The following is a 17,471-nucleotide window of genomic DNA, read 5'->3' as shown; positions in this document are numbered from 1 at the left end:
CGCTTGGAATTAGCGTTGTTACAAGGCACATACCGGACTCTCGTCATTTACCCCCGATTTGAGGGTATAGTTGGTTATCAAGCAGGGAAAATTACTCAGAATGCTAATCTGCTGTTACAATGGAAAGACTGACACGCTCTGTGACTATGTGTCTGGCGAGAGTGCGCTCGTCATATAATGTAGTCGTGTATATATAAACAGATTATATATATATTCAACAAAAAATATCAAACAAACAAAAATTAATGTGAAATTCGCGAAGTACAGCGACTGCCAAATGATTAGCGTGGAAGCACGCCAAGTGCGATTTCCTGACTCAAGCTAAAAACGCATTGATGCGTGCAAATAGTCCAAAGCAGTTGTGCAGCGTTTAAATTTAGAACGCTCGCGGACTGTTGATAATACATTCTAAAAATAACTCATCATCGCGAAAAAACACGATTCTTCAAGATTAACAAAGCTAGAAATTGTTTTCGATTATGAAGATTGAATGATAGTTCATTATTGCGCGATATTGATTTGATTTTTAAGTCAAAAAGTGATAAAACTGATTTACTCCGCGTAGACGCAGCCTAAAGAAATATGAACCTATTTTGACGTAACAATTTATAAAATTGTGACGCATTTTGGCGCCATTGATAGTAAAATTCAAGCTGTCGATTTCTTAATTCTGTAGTATTTTGTGATATTGAGTAGAGATGGTAAGTTATAGTTATTTGAAATCATTTTATATAGGTTCGAGGTTTGATAGTCTGAAAAGGGAACCTGCTCGAGACCGGAAGTTGGCGACAGGTGACCACGAAGGTCACCGAGGAAATTTTGATTTTGCCTATCGTCTGCTTCAACGTGCAAAAAACTCTCGCGGATTCGAAATTACTAGTATTGGTATTAGTGGATTTTTCAGGATTTCGTCGACTTTTCGCTTACTTCCGTAACAAATTTTAGTTAGGTATCTAGTACCAAAATGGTTTGTTTCGTGGTCAGCCAAGTAACACAAGTTTAGTCAGAAGATGGCCAACGTGCGTCAATTCGTCGACTTTTAGACTTTATCCAGGTGTTAAAAATTAAGTTACCGCAATTCCCACAATCGCAAGGCATAAAAGTAGATGTTATGTCTACTCTGTAGCCTCAAGGCAAAGCTGCTAAACAGTTTCAAGTGAAATAATTTTTTTCGTCTTGGTATTAAAACGTGATGAAATAATTACGCGATAGCTTAGCCTAATTGCATGTTATCACTAGGAACAAGATTTTGCGTTAAAAAGTGTTTAAACATTTTCACTTTTGTATAGGTCAGACCAAACAAAACTTTTGTCTTAATCTTATAGGTAAAATAGCAACTTTTGCTAAAAAAAGCAATTCAAGTACCAGCTGACCAGGGTTGGTACTATCTTACTCTCTTTCATTAAATATTCATGCTTGTCAATTTGGATTAGAGTTTAACAAAAATAGACTTGCTGTTAATCTTAAGCCTGCTCATTACAGCAGAGGTCAGATCTTTATCTCGTCAACTACAGTATAATAATACTAATAAAAAGCATAGAAAAAGACACGTTGTCAAAAAATGATATTTTTCTATGTAATCTGGGTGTGTGTTGACTGTAAGCGGTTATTAGATATATTTATTATTTTTACACTTCATGAATCACCCTTTTGCAACTCTCTTCATTTTCTATATGCTTATGAACAGATAATGCACTGATGATAAAATGATTTCATAATACTTTATGCTTATGTCAGTGGATTAGTATATAAATATGGGTGTTGATGTTTTTTAATGATATATTATTGTGAAAAGTACTGGAAACTTAGATACTGATGTCAAAAATTCAAATTTATAAATTTAATGATTTACTTAGTTTATTTTATAGGGTAGTGGAGGCTTCATAATTATGTTGTTATATATGTTCTTACATTCTAATATTACATTAGAATATATTTTGATTCATGTTTTATATTTCTTTTGAATTTGCCCTTTTGTCTCATATTTTTCTGTTTTTAATAACAGCTAGTTAGTGCTATGTATTTGCTCACGAGTTTATCGAAGATTTGAGTTAATTATCTTAAAAATTGGGTGAATTGCTAGAATTTTTTGGTAGGTATTAGAAATAATGAGAAAGCAATATAGACCTAATCTATTTCATAAGGCAATTTTCATAAAAACTCCATATTATTTATGACTAATTTTATTAATCTGATGCCTACCCCTCACCCAGTGTATAATAAATTGGGTAGAGAATGTCAAACCAAATAGATTCCAGTCATTCAAAATACTTAGCACTTATCAGTGGCAGGTTATTACCTCATCGTAAAACAATGAAGAGCTCTCACTTTAAATTCAATTTAGTGTAGATTTAAATATCACAATTTATTCTCTTAACTCAGGCAGTTACCATTTTTGTATAATCATTTTATCCAACCGAGCACGAACCATAGAAAAAATGAGCATGTAAGAGCTTATTTTATTAGTTGCCCATACTTGTTGTGATTTTTTTACTCTAATAATGATTGACTTTTATCTCTTGAGAATTACAAGGGAGACTTTATCGACATCTTGTCTATCTCGGCTTCTTGTTGTTCATTCAATCTATATGCATACTACCCTGTATCGCAATGACGTTTAGAAAGTTGTCCAACTTTATTCTCTTACTTGGAGTTTATCGATTAAATAGATTTGGGTGACCCCAAAAAAACAGCACCCATTTGAAAGATTTTCTAGAGAGACATAACTTTTGTGTGAAAAGTGTGCTAGGTTACTGAAGTTTTTGAGTACAATCATACACAAACAGAAATTCAAATGTTAAATAATTTTTTTGCATTTTTGTAAAGTACGTAAATAATAGGTTCATGGGTTATATCACCCTGCAGTATTGGGCTTAGACATTATAGTCTGAAGCTGGTTATTCATGAGGTTTATCACTTGGTGTTTAATAATTGTTGGCATAATTTTATTAAAGAGAACTCATATTGAGGCCTAATCTGCATTTACATATTGTTATCTGCCGCAGAATAAAATATGAAAATAAAGAATAAAATTATTTCAGTGATAGGATTTAATAACATTGTTAGAATAGATACAAAGGATATGTAGCATCTGAAAATGTTATGCTTCATGGGTGTATATTAGTGTTTGTCTGGAGCCTTATTGAGAGCTGAATTTTAGTTTAAAAAAAATTATTTATATTTCATGAAATTAATTGCCATAAATGTAACTTTGTTTTGTATTTGCAAAATTACAAATCTCGTTTTTTTAAGTTATTCAGCCCACGTTTAGCCCAAATTTAAATCCCCGCTTAGATTTAATTTTGTTGACTTAGCGCTGCTCATAAATTTTTTATTGTCTGTTTTCTTTTCAGTAATACCAGACATGGCATTCTCCTAAATTAGGCTGTTTTAAGTATTTATACTCTGCCCATCACAGATTCGTTTTGAGTCTCACACCTTCATGAATGATTAAAATTCATGACATTTTCAGATTGTTAAATATTAGTCATTTATGAGTTTAACATTACACCTTGTATAGTTTACTGCATCATATTTTCATCAACAGTCAGAGGTGTTAATACAAAATTCGTTTTGCAAATTTTGAATTTTTTTACGCTTTGAATAACCTATTTTGAACCTTGAGAAAGCAAGGAATGCATTATGGTAGAATGTGAGAATTTGCGATTATAAAATATATTTTAGGAAATGAATTTATTATTTATTGTGTGACCATCAACTTTTATTGGAGTTATATTGAAATGTCAGTTATATTTTCCTTGCGAATTATTTTATATTTACTTTTATAATTAATATCTCTTTGGGTTATGTCAGTATTGCCTCTTGTAATTGCATTATGATATAATTTTATATTGATTGGCTGACTAGGAAAGTGATGTTGACAATGGTGCCAGGATGATTTATATTGTTTGAGCAATTCCTTTGTGTATATTTTTACTTTTGCATAAAACGAAACAAGTGCAGGGTAGTTGAGATGAGTGCTGTCCAATTTTGGCCCTTTCCCGTCCATGTGAATGATTGAATGTTGACATCTTTTATAAGAAAAATTTGTTCAAATCAAGGTTATGCGTATCTCACCCAGAAGAAAATGGGTTGATCTCTAAGTGAAGTTATAGACGACCTGGATAGCAATACTGACACTATAAAGAATTATTGCAGTGAATTAAGCTATAGTAAATAGTACCAATTGACTCGAAACTTGTTCTTCATGCATGGACTAAATGGTTGAAGAAGCTGCAACCGACCAGTGGTAACGGGAACTACCCTACAACGATGAGGAGTCGAGCAATTTTCTCACACATGATTATATCCCACAGAATAATTTAAAGTACGATGGCAAGCATTTTCCTAATGTTCACCATTAGCCAGTTGGCATCGAGTCATATTGTTGAGCTTTGGCTCTTGTTTGTGGGATGAGTATAAAATTGTTAACTCATTTGATTCATGTTTTGTTCAGACCAGGTGTCATAAGATAGCAAGGTTCCCTTCAGTCTACGGTCTTCAGAAATTATTATTATGTTCAACTGTTCAAGTCTTATTTGGAATATCAAGCATGTTGCATGTTTATTTGACTGGAGTTTTTTTCTATGATAGTTTCTTAGACTAAAAAGTAGTGTATCGGATTGAAAAAAGTTTTGAAATTTCTTTTGTGGAACTCAATTCTTTTTTTCATGTAATATTGTTTTTTGCGCTAAAGGACTATGACATCTCTCAGATATTTATGTGATGAAGTCTGTCCCCAAATTGCAAAACTCAAGAATCCACTTCAAAAGGGGCATTTGGAATATGGAATTTAATTGAATTGAAATTCAAAATTCAGACTAATTGGGAATACATTTAGAAGAGAATCTGGCTTTTAATGCTTTAAAGAAAAGAATTCTCTTACCAAAAATTGTTGGATACCATTTTCTGGAAAAAAAGTTTTTTTAGTTTTAGTTTAAACGGCATCAATTTGATTATCTATTATGACTTTGTATCCTATTTGCATTGAATCGGCAAAAGAATTCAGAGTTTCAGAGTGGTTTTATGAGTCATTGAGCTTGAAAATTACAGCATTTATGATTTGCTTACTTGCCAATTTTGCCTGGAAGAATGAATAGTATGACCTTTATGATAGTGACATACGTTCATTCGTGTAATGGGCACTTGGCAGTCTTGAATCCGTTTTTCCAAAAACTTTGACACAAAACAAATTTTGTCATTTCTTTTTAGTGTTAATCTTTCAATATGTGTAGTGACTCCCTAACTGGCATGGATTATATTATAGTATCTTTTTAATAGTTTTGGATTCTTCTAATAGCTTTTTGCATGACTTGACTTGACCTCCTCATTAAAGAAATCATAAACAATTTCATAAAATTAAATTTGACTCAAATTAGACTCAGAATGGATGATGTTGGCCAACAATTTTATGCCAAATATCAGAATCTTCATTTTGTATGAGAAAGTTGCCCCCTAACTCACCCAGGGTGTAATAAATTAGCCAGACAATGGCGAATAGAAAGATTACTGTCCTTCCAAATAATAGTAGCTGCTAACATATAGTTAGATGTCATTAGCTCCTTTGTACAGGACCTTTTTCGGGACAAATAGCACGAATAAGCGTTATATAATAAAATGAGTCTTGATTTGAATTAAATACTGAATGATTCATTTTATTTTGTATAAATCACTTTTATTTTTATTTTATTTGCATGTTGATTAGTGTTAGTTGTAATCTTATCCGATCTAGAAGTAAATTCTTGAATCAAATTTGAAGAAGATTTGCATGAAAAAGTTTGAAATAAAGCTTGAAACAATAGAAGCATGGGGAACGCACCTACAAAAAAGGGAGAGCAAGCTGAAAGTGGTATGTTCTTCTCCTTCTAATATATTGATTTATATCTTGGTTGAAATTTGTGAAGTTGATTTGATGCATGTTTAAGATTGAACCTGGATAATGGATTGCACACAAATTTTGGTTTTCAACATGGAACCTTTTCTATTGATAACAATTGAGAATTTTTCAGAAATATTCAACTACATTAATATTGAAAAGTATATTTCAATAGGTAATTTTTAGTTTTAAGAATCTTATATTTTATAGTCGTTTGAAGATTTGCATTAAATTGGATGATCAAGGCAATACAATCAATTTCTCAATTTCACAAATGATAAACTCTGAAAGTCTGCCAGATAGTTAGATTTCTTCATTTTCCTGTACTTACTGCCCTTTCTCTCACTCTGAACATATTTGGAAATATTTTCAATGGTGTATTTGAATTATTTTATGGTTTTTAGCATCCTAGATATTGTGAGTGAGTTTGTTGTATGGTAGTGTGCATGTTGGATTTAAATATTTTGGGGGTTGGATATTTTTTTGAAATGTGGAAATTTCTGAGAAGAATTCAAAATTGAATCTTAGTTGGATCATATAGCATGGATAATGAAATTGAAGAATCTCAGAGGATTTGTATGGAGGAAAGTTGCATGGAGTAAAACTTCCACAAAGAGTATCACTTATATAAATAGTCGATGTGGATAATAGAAACTTCAGTCTACATATTCAGGTCATTGTCTATTTTTATGTCAATGGACAATTACATTAGGAGTCCAAGCTGTCATGCATTGAACTTAATTAATGAGTTTTTAATTATATTTGGATTTAGCAATGTGATTTGAATCATAAATTGGCAGTAAAACCAAAGTGAGCCATCAAGAGTATATTCATTAGCATTTATATTGGGAAATCCTATGGAAATGGGATTTCACACTTTTCTTTCTGAAAGAAACACTTTGTCATTGGGTGTCAAAGTTTACAGGTTGTGAAATCTTGCCTCATTCTTCAAGAATAAATTGTATAAAATTGCGTTTTCGCCATTCCAAACAATTCCAAAATATATAATATCAATTTCAGCTTTAGGCCTATTTGGAAATCAATATAAACACCTCTTCTCTGTATTAAAGAAGTCAATACAGAATTACTTGCAAAAGAGAGATATAATCTAATTAGGTAATATAAGCACTTGAATACATTCTTTTATTAATGCACTGCTTATTTTTTATTTAATATAATATAAACTAAACATAATACTGACCCAGTTGAGCAGTGTGTTACCCAAAGTGGGAATGGAAATACATATAATAATACTTGATATTTGAGTAGAAACTGGCCGTCACTATTCTGTTGATTTTATCGTAAGTAAGTCAGTAAGATATATCAATACCTGTTCGCCACCCGGATATCTCTTCTCGACCTATTTAAAACAATTCAAATAATTTCATATCAGGCCAAGTATCTTCGATGCCTGTATAGATGTTGACTAGGCGTGATAGACTAGAAACTCTAAATAAAAGAAAATTTCTTTTGTGTAGTTACATACAATCAAAGATAGGCATTGTATTTATTTTATCAATGAAATTTTCAAATGAATGCTGTTACATTATCAAACGGCCGTGTTTGGTCGAGCTTCAGATTTCCTTGTTTTATGCCCCATCAATGATACTTTATTGTTGGAACACGATATCCTAGCGTGAACGGCCAGACAATCGACCGAGCAATATGGGCCGACGCTTTTTATTGGTCCCCACCTCTTTATACGTACCTACCATTCGTCCAATCAAATTTCAACGTAGGAATGGCCATTTATTATGTTTTTTTTTATCACAATTATATGTACTCGGATTTTGAATATAATTATTTAATTCCAGTTCATGTTTACTCTTATCCATCGGTCAGGCGGGGTTGGCCTAGCAAATAAATGAAGAAAAAAGCCTTTTCAAACGCACAAATAGGATTTGTAGATCTGTAGATTACTTATCGCGTAGTGAAACGAGTTTAAATCCTTTTAATCCAATGTAATATTATACCGAACCTAACACGTCATACGTCTGAAGTATATCGGTAATGATTCTCGTGATGTTACGATGGTTTTTGATGTTAGCTTACCGACTTATTTTGTATAAAATACGGTAACTACCGTATAATATATCTCTCGCTCACACAATAGTAGCGAAATTTAACTCAACAAATTAATTTATGGCAGTAACAACACTAAAACCTAAGACAGACTATTTGGCAATAGTTTAGGGAAATTTTGTATGTATTGATAAATTTAATGTTGAACCCAAAAGTAGTATTGAACGCGGGAGTAATTGTAAAATTTTATGAAAATTGTAAGTTGTGACAAATTGAACATCAAAAACAAAAAGCGATTGATTTTGGCATATAATTTCAAAATTTTTTGTACGAAATAATGAATTTAATAACAAATTAATTCATTCAAGCATAAACATTCAAGCCGAATGTGGGAAAAAAATTAAAAGTGCATTGCTAAGTTGAATTTTGTTGCAGTTTATTAAGTTTAAATATTAAATTAAATGTGTTATATTTGCGTTATACAAATCCACTGGAAGATAGCATTACCTTAAATCTTCTTAATCTACGTATACATATACCAATTCTCATTGCTGTGCGCAGATAAATACGTAGTTTAATTCTCGAGAGAGAGAGTGGTATGAACGTATTTCTGGAATGCGTAACGGCTGCTTTACCGTGACTCACACTGGCGCTAGATGGCGCGTTTCCCCAATTTGAATTTAAGCTTAAGTACTACTTTCGAGTGTACATATGAAAAAATTGGAACGATACAGAGAAGATTAGCACGCCAAGATGCCCTGCTTCAAGTACGAAATACATAGCAATATCTCAAAAAGCTCTTATTTTATGAGCGATACAAAACTCTCTGTGGCATTTTGCTAGTGTATCATGCGTGCTTATGTATGTATATTTGAATGTATATTTGAATCAGATAAAAAAGAATCCGTGCAGTGTTTTTTCTCGTGACAGAAAAATTGAATTTGTCGGCATCGTTCAAGTTGAAAAGGCTCACAAATTTTAATTCATTTGTTAATCATGAAATTAAATGTTTTAAATAAATTGTTACTATTTAGCTATGGCCCCGTCGCTAATTTTTTGAGATGTGTATTTGCTTGTTTTGATAAGATGAACAGAATCGATCAAATAATTATATTAGAAAATAAATGGGCAATAAGAGAATAATACTTTAATAGTCTGGTATCGTTCGTTCTATTTTAAATTTCAAAGACATGATATTATGACAAATAAGAGCAAGGAGTTCTTCGCCCGGTTTGATCTCGCGTTCAGTCTGATTACTCGACCATGCAACCACATATTGCTGTCATCCGACCTTCCTAGTACCTAGTGTGACGTCATACATGCTTGAGTCCGTGTGCTTACTCCATGCTTCGTACTATGTTTAATAAGATTTACCAGCATACGACGTAGGAAGTGTCAGGCGAGACGATAAAGTCCTTACGTTGTCAGACCCATGAACGGCGTACAAATTGGATTTCGAAGAACCCAATTGCTCTCTCTCTCTCTCTCAGAAAATTTGGTCGAGTTTTTTTATAGCTTGCAGTGCACGGGCTCATTAACTTTTTCTGTACTCCTCTGAAATTAGTCAGGTCTGGTTTCTATTTTGATAAAAATATGAAATTAAAATCTTAGATTGGAGGTAAAAAGGTGGATTTCATTCTCTGTAGTGATGCTCAAGGCTAGCAGCTGATATTGGATTTTAGTAAAAAATTATAAAATTCAGAGCTAAAGATTGGAGGTCGAAAGTTAAAGGTTAGGCTTAGGTTAAATTATTAAGTTTTATGGGATGTTTACACATTCACCCCAAGCAAAGCTCTACTAACATCTGCTGTGTTTTGGGTCGGAATATTACCGGGTTAAAAAATTGAAATTGTAATATAAAAAAGGTATATTAGAGTAATAAAATGATTTACAAACTCTTCTTTTGGTTAAAGCTATATATGAATACAGACTTCAGTTCAGCGCATGTGAATATTAGAGTTTAGGAATGTTACATATGAGAGTTCGTTTCAAAAAGTCCAATCGTGTCAGGGAATCCAAGAATACTTTATATTACTTCCGGTCTTGCTTGCTAATTGAAGAAAGACATCGATGGAATATACAACGCAATCCCGCCACGCTCGCGTACTTTCTCAATAATATACCCTTTCGCCAATGATGTAAAACATTTTTCCATGTGTTGTGAGTTGTGACATCCTTAAAACGATTCTCTTTACTTTTTACCTCGTTTGGTCAATATGATATTACAACTTCATGTTCGATGATAATTTTGCACTAAACAAAAATCAATTCAAAAAATCGAAATTTTGTTTTACCTTGAATTGATTTAGTTTACTCTTATTATTGAATCACCAAGTTGTTATTGTTTAATGTAGGCAGAAAATATTCGCAAGAAAGCAAAGACTGGTAATTTGAAAGTATTTTCATTAACAGCAAATCGATCACGTCTCAAGAAATTCAACAAAAATTTAGAATTAGCTTACAATTTTTTGTAATCGAGTGCAATTCCTTAAAACGATACGTGCGGCAGAAAACAAGAACTGGAATTGTATCGAGAATTACTACCCGACAAGACAAATATATTATGAGTAAAATAACGGCACTCGGGAACTAATGGTCGTGGCTACATGAAAACAAACATGCTTATTCGGAGACCTAATCCCAATCGGTCAATTAGTTCTAAATATAGTAGAATTAGATAATGTATTTTAGTGTTAGTGCCACACCCTCGTCGCTACATCAACGTCCCCTCCATTCCACATCATACAATTTAATTTTAGTACAGTACTCGTATATTGCAGCGATAACGTATAGATGACCCGACAGTTAAAAAAATTGCATCGACTATCTTCAAAATAGGATCAAATGCGAACAACTTAAAAAAGTTTGTTAATGCTCTCGTGGTCTTTGCACCGTGAAATATTCTTTTGAACTCGGGACGTTCTTTCTTATAACTTTTGCATCAATTTCTAGCAGAGCGCCGAGATTATACAAAGTTGAAGCGCGTTCATAACTAAATTTAGCAACGTCTTTAATTTTAAAACCAATTTACGAGGCGCCGAACTCCTAAGATGACATTTTCATCCTTTAACATGTTTGGCAAGATATGACCAGATATAAATTTCACGTTGACGGTATCGAGTATGTACATGCCATACTTATAATAATGATATTTTTTAAACAAATTCTGAAATTTTATGTTTAGCCTCCAGAAAGAAAAATAAATCGGTAATAGATAGCCTGCAATTTCAGCTTGGATAGACATCCTCCGGGCATGCCTAAATTGTCTTTATTCGTTAGCTTTGTTAGATAGTACTAGGAATGTTCCGCACAAAATTTTTATATTTTTACATCTTAGTAGAGTTTGTTTTTCACCACTCCTAGAGATGACAGCACTTTCTTAGGAATATAAATATTTTAACTTGGCACTTATTGAAAAATATTAATCCAGTTTTTCAAGAATTAAAAATTATTTTATCATGGGGAACACCACGTATGACCTCAACTTCGCTACGTATGCGTTTCATCTTTCGCCGTCTCGCACTATTTGTTCCGTATCGCCACTTGCTCCAACAATACAGAAAATTAACTGAAGTCAGCATGCGTGTTATTTATACTACTCGGTCATCCGTTGTAAATTTCCCGTTAGAAGAGGCTTCACCACTTTAGCGAGTCCTCGTGAATTATAAGAACTGTAGAGGGTGCAGATGCAAGATGTACGCGACAGCGAGTATTTTTTATTCGTTTATAGCGTATAAATGCTTTAGGTTTATGGATATAGATATAGGTGTATTTTTACAAACAACTTATGCCTTGGTATCATTTCGTAAATATCAAGGTGCAGAGTATAATACAAAGTATTGCATATTTCGGTACTCTTGTAGTATGCAAACCAAGATGGCGGACACTGGAACGTAGTATGTGTACCAGGTTAGGGTTAGGCCATAATTTCAGATACAAATACTTCGGAAGTCACTCGGCAAGTCCCGGAACTCGTAATGGAACTAAAATATGGAAAATGGGAATAAAATTATGGCCTAACCTTAACCTGTTACACATACTACGTTCCGGTGTCCGCCATCTTGGTTCGCATACAACAGGAGTACCCATTTTTCAATAAACGTGTGTGCCTTCGAAATTTTAATAAAATATCTAAGTTACATATCTAAGTTACATATTTCTTTAGCAATCACTGAAGAGTGGTCTCGTTTAAATAATATTACCGTATCCTTTTCTATTACAAATTCTATAGAACTTTAAATCTAATGTATGGAATTTGACATAGAAGTATATAGCGTTTCGGTATAATCAGTTGTTATCTTTGTTTCGGTCCCTGTAAAAAGTAGGCAAAGTTAACCCAACGTTACCAGGTCTAGATTACGTAAAGAACAAAGTTAGGCATTTATCCTATTGCATTATGCTGTATGCTGAGTTGTCATATTCGATCGCATTTTAATATTGTTGTACGCATAATAAATATAGGTCAGTCCACCAAATTGCGATCTGTAATATTACACAGAGTATGCTTGCATTTTGAAATCACGAATTTTAACAATGTAAAAATGCTAGTTACATTTCTGCCTATTTTTATACGTGTACTTAGGATGACTATCGTTATTTTTGACTGAAGTGGTCCATGTAATACCATTCAATATTCTCGTCCTTTTCAAGTGCGCTATTTGGATTGGGGTATTGACTCCCGCACTTTGTTATAACTAGTTGTTCTATTATAACCGACGAGATTTTTAATTGTCAGTTTTTGTATTTGCGGCCTATTGAATATAATATTTGCGCTTCTTTTGTGAAAATTTGCTCAAAAAAATGCCCAAACTTTGGGCGATAATATCTAACGACAAAAAATTCTTCTAGTATTATTGTGTATTTACTCGAAGCCTATACGCGACCTGGTGTTTAGTTAGTTACATATATCTGATGTAATTGGTGGTATGTGGGACTGTTGAATAGATGAAATAAGCTGGAAATATTTGAATTTGTAGTTCATTACGGCGAAATCGTGACTAGTTTTACGATATCTTTTCCGTTATTCATGTACTTGAGACGTTTTTTGTTTTCAGTCTTGTTTTGAGGATGTCCTTATTTTAATAATCTGAAATTTTAGAAGTATCGTATGCAATTACTAGTAATTTCTAATCTTGTAGCTGCAAAATAATGATTTTTGCTCAATTTTACCTCATGAAATTGACCTAAATCAGGTTTCGCTTTTTTTTCGATAAATGAGAACAATTCATATTTTGCATAATTTCATTTGAAAATAAACCCACATTTCTAACAGCATTAATTTCATTTTTTAATTGTAATATTTGATTACTATTTCGAGTTGCTGCACGGATACAGTTATGATTACTACGTTTAGCTATCGCTTCATTCGTTTCTTATGATACATCCGCATACAATAAGGATTACGTATCCGACGTATTTTGTTAATAATACATTGTATGTATTGTTCATTCGTATCTGATCTGGCCAGTCTAATAAATGTAGACCGAAATGTTTCCGATTCGGTATTGCCCACCTAATTTAATTTAATGGAGACTTGGGACTTGAAGTTGACTTTTTATTTTAAAACTGTATGTATAGCAATAAGAATTACTCTTGATTGAGTCCTACCATTAAACGATTCAATTGCGTTGTGTACAAAATTCAATTGGATTAATTTATGGTTTCCGAAGGCCGTATATTAAAAATATACAGCATTAATTGACTATTAGTTAAAATCTGCCATTCCAAAATCTGAACTTCGTCGAAATATTTATTTGTTTTCGTAGTCTGAATATTTGAATCAATTTGTGGCATGGATTACTGGCAAATGGTGAATTTTTGTTATTCTAGATAAAGGCAACTAATCCATGAGCAAAGTTGCGGGTGACCTCTGAAATGTCAAGAGCTACCGTAATAATAAAAATACTCTAAATCTTGTGGTTATCCATTAGTTGAACTATTACTCTCGATCTCATAATATATATTTCATATTAGTATATAATTATAATATTTGGAAAAATGCCGCGCTGTTTGTTACACCATCTGAACATGGCGATTACCTGACCGATGTGCTTTTATAACTTTAATTACTTCTTATTATATATTAGTTCGATACAATCGAGCTATTTTTAGCTGATAATTGTATTTGGAAAGGGTCAGTATCCCGGATACCGATCTGAATTTGTTTTTCTCCGTATAGAAATGGCAACAATTTACTAAAATACTTCAAAGTTTGATTAACTTATCAAGAATGTACTGTTAGAAAATGTGAGAAATTAACCAACATTTACAAGTAAATCCATTTTATGACTTATTCGACTAAGTATCAGGTAGCAAATTATTCTTATCTCACAGTAATTGTTGTTACTGTGTTAATAAAGGTATTGGTAATTCAGCCAATTTGGTCAAATTTTTAGGATATTTGCTCGGAGCAAGGTCCCTAGAACTCACGCAGAAATTAAAGAGAGGGATCCCTTAGCAAAGATACGGGTGACAAAACTTACAGTTATACAAGTTTGCATTTTGAGTCGGCCATTGAAATTCTCACGCGGTAATATGGGAGTGGTCACACGAACCAATCATAAACCGCGGTTATGGTAAGCTTAGGGGTAGCGGTTGCACAGAGATATTGCTTTGTTTTGAGGGGTTAATCCTTAAAGCCCTCATTTCCGGGACAAATAATCCAGTAGTTTTAGGAGATTTGTTCCGACACGCTAATGTGGAATTGATCTTTTGACAACCACGGATCATTGACAGATCCATCGGAAGTTTGAGTGCTATTTTTTGCCTATTTTATATAAATTTCCTTTATGTTCAGTAGGCCAGGTATGGCGATTGGCGAACCCTGATATTTTAGACATATAACCGCCATGCTTGGTACTGTATTATGCCGGGAAAAACTTACATCCTTATATAATGTTGAAAAAGTACACTTCAACTGTTGAATTTGTATATCCCGCCTGCTGTGCTATTTTGAAAAAATGATGATAAATTTACGTTCATGCACAATTGTTCCTAGTGATAAGAGAGCGATGCGCAGATGCATGGACACGAAGATCGCACAATCATAAGCGCCGGCTTTGCATTTAAAAGATCGGCAGACAAGTGTGACGGAATGCATTTAAAAGATCGGCAGACAAGTGTGACGGAAGCAGATATGCTTCACTGAATAGAGCGTTCCCATATTTCCCATACATTTTTTAAAAAAAGATTTGGTTTAAAATACACAGTCCAGTAAAAAATTTAAGAAAAAAATGAAATTAATAGACTTCTAGTGGCTTCAGTCATCTTAAGTACTGGAAATTTGAAATAGATTGGTCCATTAGTTGCAAGAAAAGCGATTTATTTCAGAACAACAATAATAATTTAGCAAACGATCCCACTTCGTAACAATATAATAGATCAAGATGGGTTTATTCTTCGGTAAAATGTGCCTGAGTTGCGTGCTCCACCGTCTGTGGCCGTCTCAATTTGGAATTTATGCAGTCTTCAGTACTCTTCATTACAGTCTTTCACGCCACCAATATGGCATGTAATCGTTGTTTGCTCACGGCATGCAAAGTCTAATATTATCGGCACCGGTGTCATTGTGGTAATATCACGAGTAAATAGTTTACCACGCTCTCGTGAAATTTGCAAGTTGAGCAAACATGTAGCGACACATAATGATGACAGCCGCAATAGTTGTTGGCAAGTCAATAGTCTGTAATAGACGTGTTAGTTCGTGAATTTGTGTTGAAGAATATGAAGGCTTCTTAATATGCGTTTTATGCATTCAGTTTAGTGAGGTTTTTTTTGCCAAATCTGGTACCGTTAGACTTACCGGGACTATACACAGAGGACAGAGCGACCCCAAAAACTGAATCTATGAATTTCCTAATTACTTGTACAAAAATGCAGAAAATTTATTTAAGACTCGAACCTCCAAATGTGCATGATTTTACTCAAACGTTTTAGTAATGATGACCTGGTTTCTGTTTTGTGTCACCCTGTAGGGCAGGGGTCGGGAACCTTTTTGGTCAAGAGAGCCATAAAATATACATATTTTCAATTGCATTTCCGTGCGAGCCATATAACATTTCTTCACTTAATCAGGCATGAAATGTTCACTCAAAAGTCAACACATACAATGTCAATGTACATTTAATGTGATTTCTGATGCTGCATGTAGTCGCTGCGGGCCTTGAACGGTTGCTCACATGCATTTCGTTTAGGCATCTCCGTAGTGTTTTTAAAACTCTATCGCTTTGTGATGTCACAATATATGTTCCAGAATCCCCTTGTTTGTCACAGTGCCTGTCTGGTAATTATCTTACATAACATAGACATGTGCTGGACGCGCGTTCTCAAACGTATTGGGAATTTCCTGCCAAATTTGGATATAAAAGAGTTTGAAATCTCGTAACAATAGTAAGCTTAGTCTTGGGATATTAGATTTTTCTGAGAGCCATATGCCGTCACCAAAAGAGCCATATATGGCTCGCAAGCCATGGGTTCCCGACCCCTGCTGTAGGGGTAGGAGTAGTTATTGTAATACTTTTCTAAATATGGCCTGATTCAAACTATGATTATATACCTGGTTAAATAGCACTTATTCATTTGTAATATTTTCAGATACAAATTTGTCAAAATTCCATTGCAATCCCTTTCAAAGGCGTCTTTTGTTCTCGCTATATATATATTCATTATAGCCATGAACAATGGCCATACATGGCATTGTGTGTAATATTTCGGGCTTCCCGAAGACCATTGTTTCGTATAGTTCGTTGTTTTTATTGTGTCGGTCCATTGTGATAAGGTTTTATTGTAATTCTCAATTTCAGTGCACGAAGGCCAATGTCGTTTTAAGCTCGTTTTGTTCGCGCAGTATAACTAAAAATACCGTGGTATTCAGCTTAGTTATTCTAAGCGCTTGGCTGACTTTTTGTAAAAGATGCTTATGAAGCCCCTAAACGCCCTTACTTGCGCCCAATGGGGCGTGTTTGTCTAAATGTCGAGGTGGTAATACGGCGTGCGACAGGGTATACTTAGGACTTAACCTCGAAATTTTTTGCCCGAGTTTATAGCTTATAACCGCGTAAGTAAAATCGAAATATTTCTTTTTATTTTAGGTACCGTACAATATTATACTTTTTTATTTTATAAGATTTTTATTTTATAAGAAATTTGATCAAAGCTAGGACACGCAGTTCATACCCATATGATCAGGAAGATATCTATGAGATAGTGAATTACAATTTCAAATGAGCTAAATTTTCTGGAACCACCCCTCAATTTTACCTTCTAATTTATTGGTGTTCCGCGAGACGAGATAGAAAGCGTAGTAGTTCCGGGGCTAAAAAAGTTATAGAAACGCTGAGGTAGTGATTCCACATAGCTGAAATTCTTAGAAAAAAAAATGAATTACTAAGTTTTTAGGTTATTCTAGTGTGGGCTCCTCTACTTTAATTCTAGTCAGATCACGCTCTCCTCATTGGCGTATCGTTTGATTATGAGTATGCAAGATGACGAATTCAGGAAATAACGATCGATGGGCTTCCATTCATTGCTGCTTGGTTTAACCTACCTACCCTACCATTAATGTTCAGTTTGAGTT

General features: G+C 33.6%; 1 protein-coding gene and 1 pseudogene across 1 annotated transcript in view; both read left to right on the top strand.

The window, feature by feature from the left end:
- Positions 1-17,471, top strand: part of LOC120334980 (cAMP-dependent protein kinase catalytic subunit beta) — a 126,466-nt gene that overhangs the window by 70,996 nt on the left and 37,999 nt on the right. Inside the window, exon 2 of the mRNA XM_078112553.1 lies at positions 5,704-5,848. Within this exon, the coding sequence (XP_077968679.1) occupies positions 5,806-5,848 (43 nt within the window). The 5' untranslated portion in view covers positions 5,704-5,805. The remainder of the gene's footprint in view (positions 1-5,703; positions 5,849-17,471) is intronic.
- Positions 8,588-8,686, top strand: LOC144430515 (U6 spliceosomal RNA; annotated as a pseudogene).

This window comes from Styela clava, chromosome 1, assembly GCF_964204865.1.
Source record: "Styela clava chromosome 1, kaStyClav1.hap1.2, whole genome shotgun sequence".
NCBI classification, from domain to species: domain Eukaryota; kingdom Metazoa; phylum Chordata; class Ascidiacea; order Stolidobranchia; family Styelidae; genus Styela; species Styela clava.
Note: the sequence above shows the minus strand (reverse complement) of the source record. Positions and strands in the feature narration are given on the sequence as shown.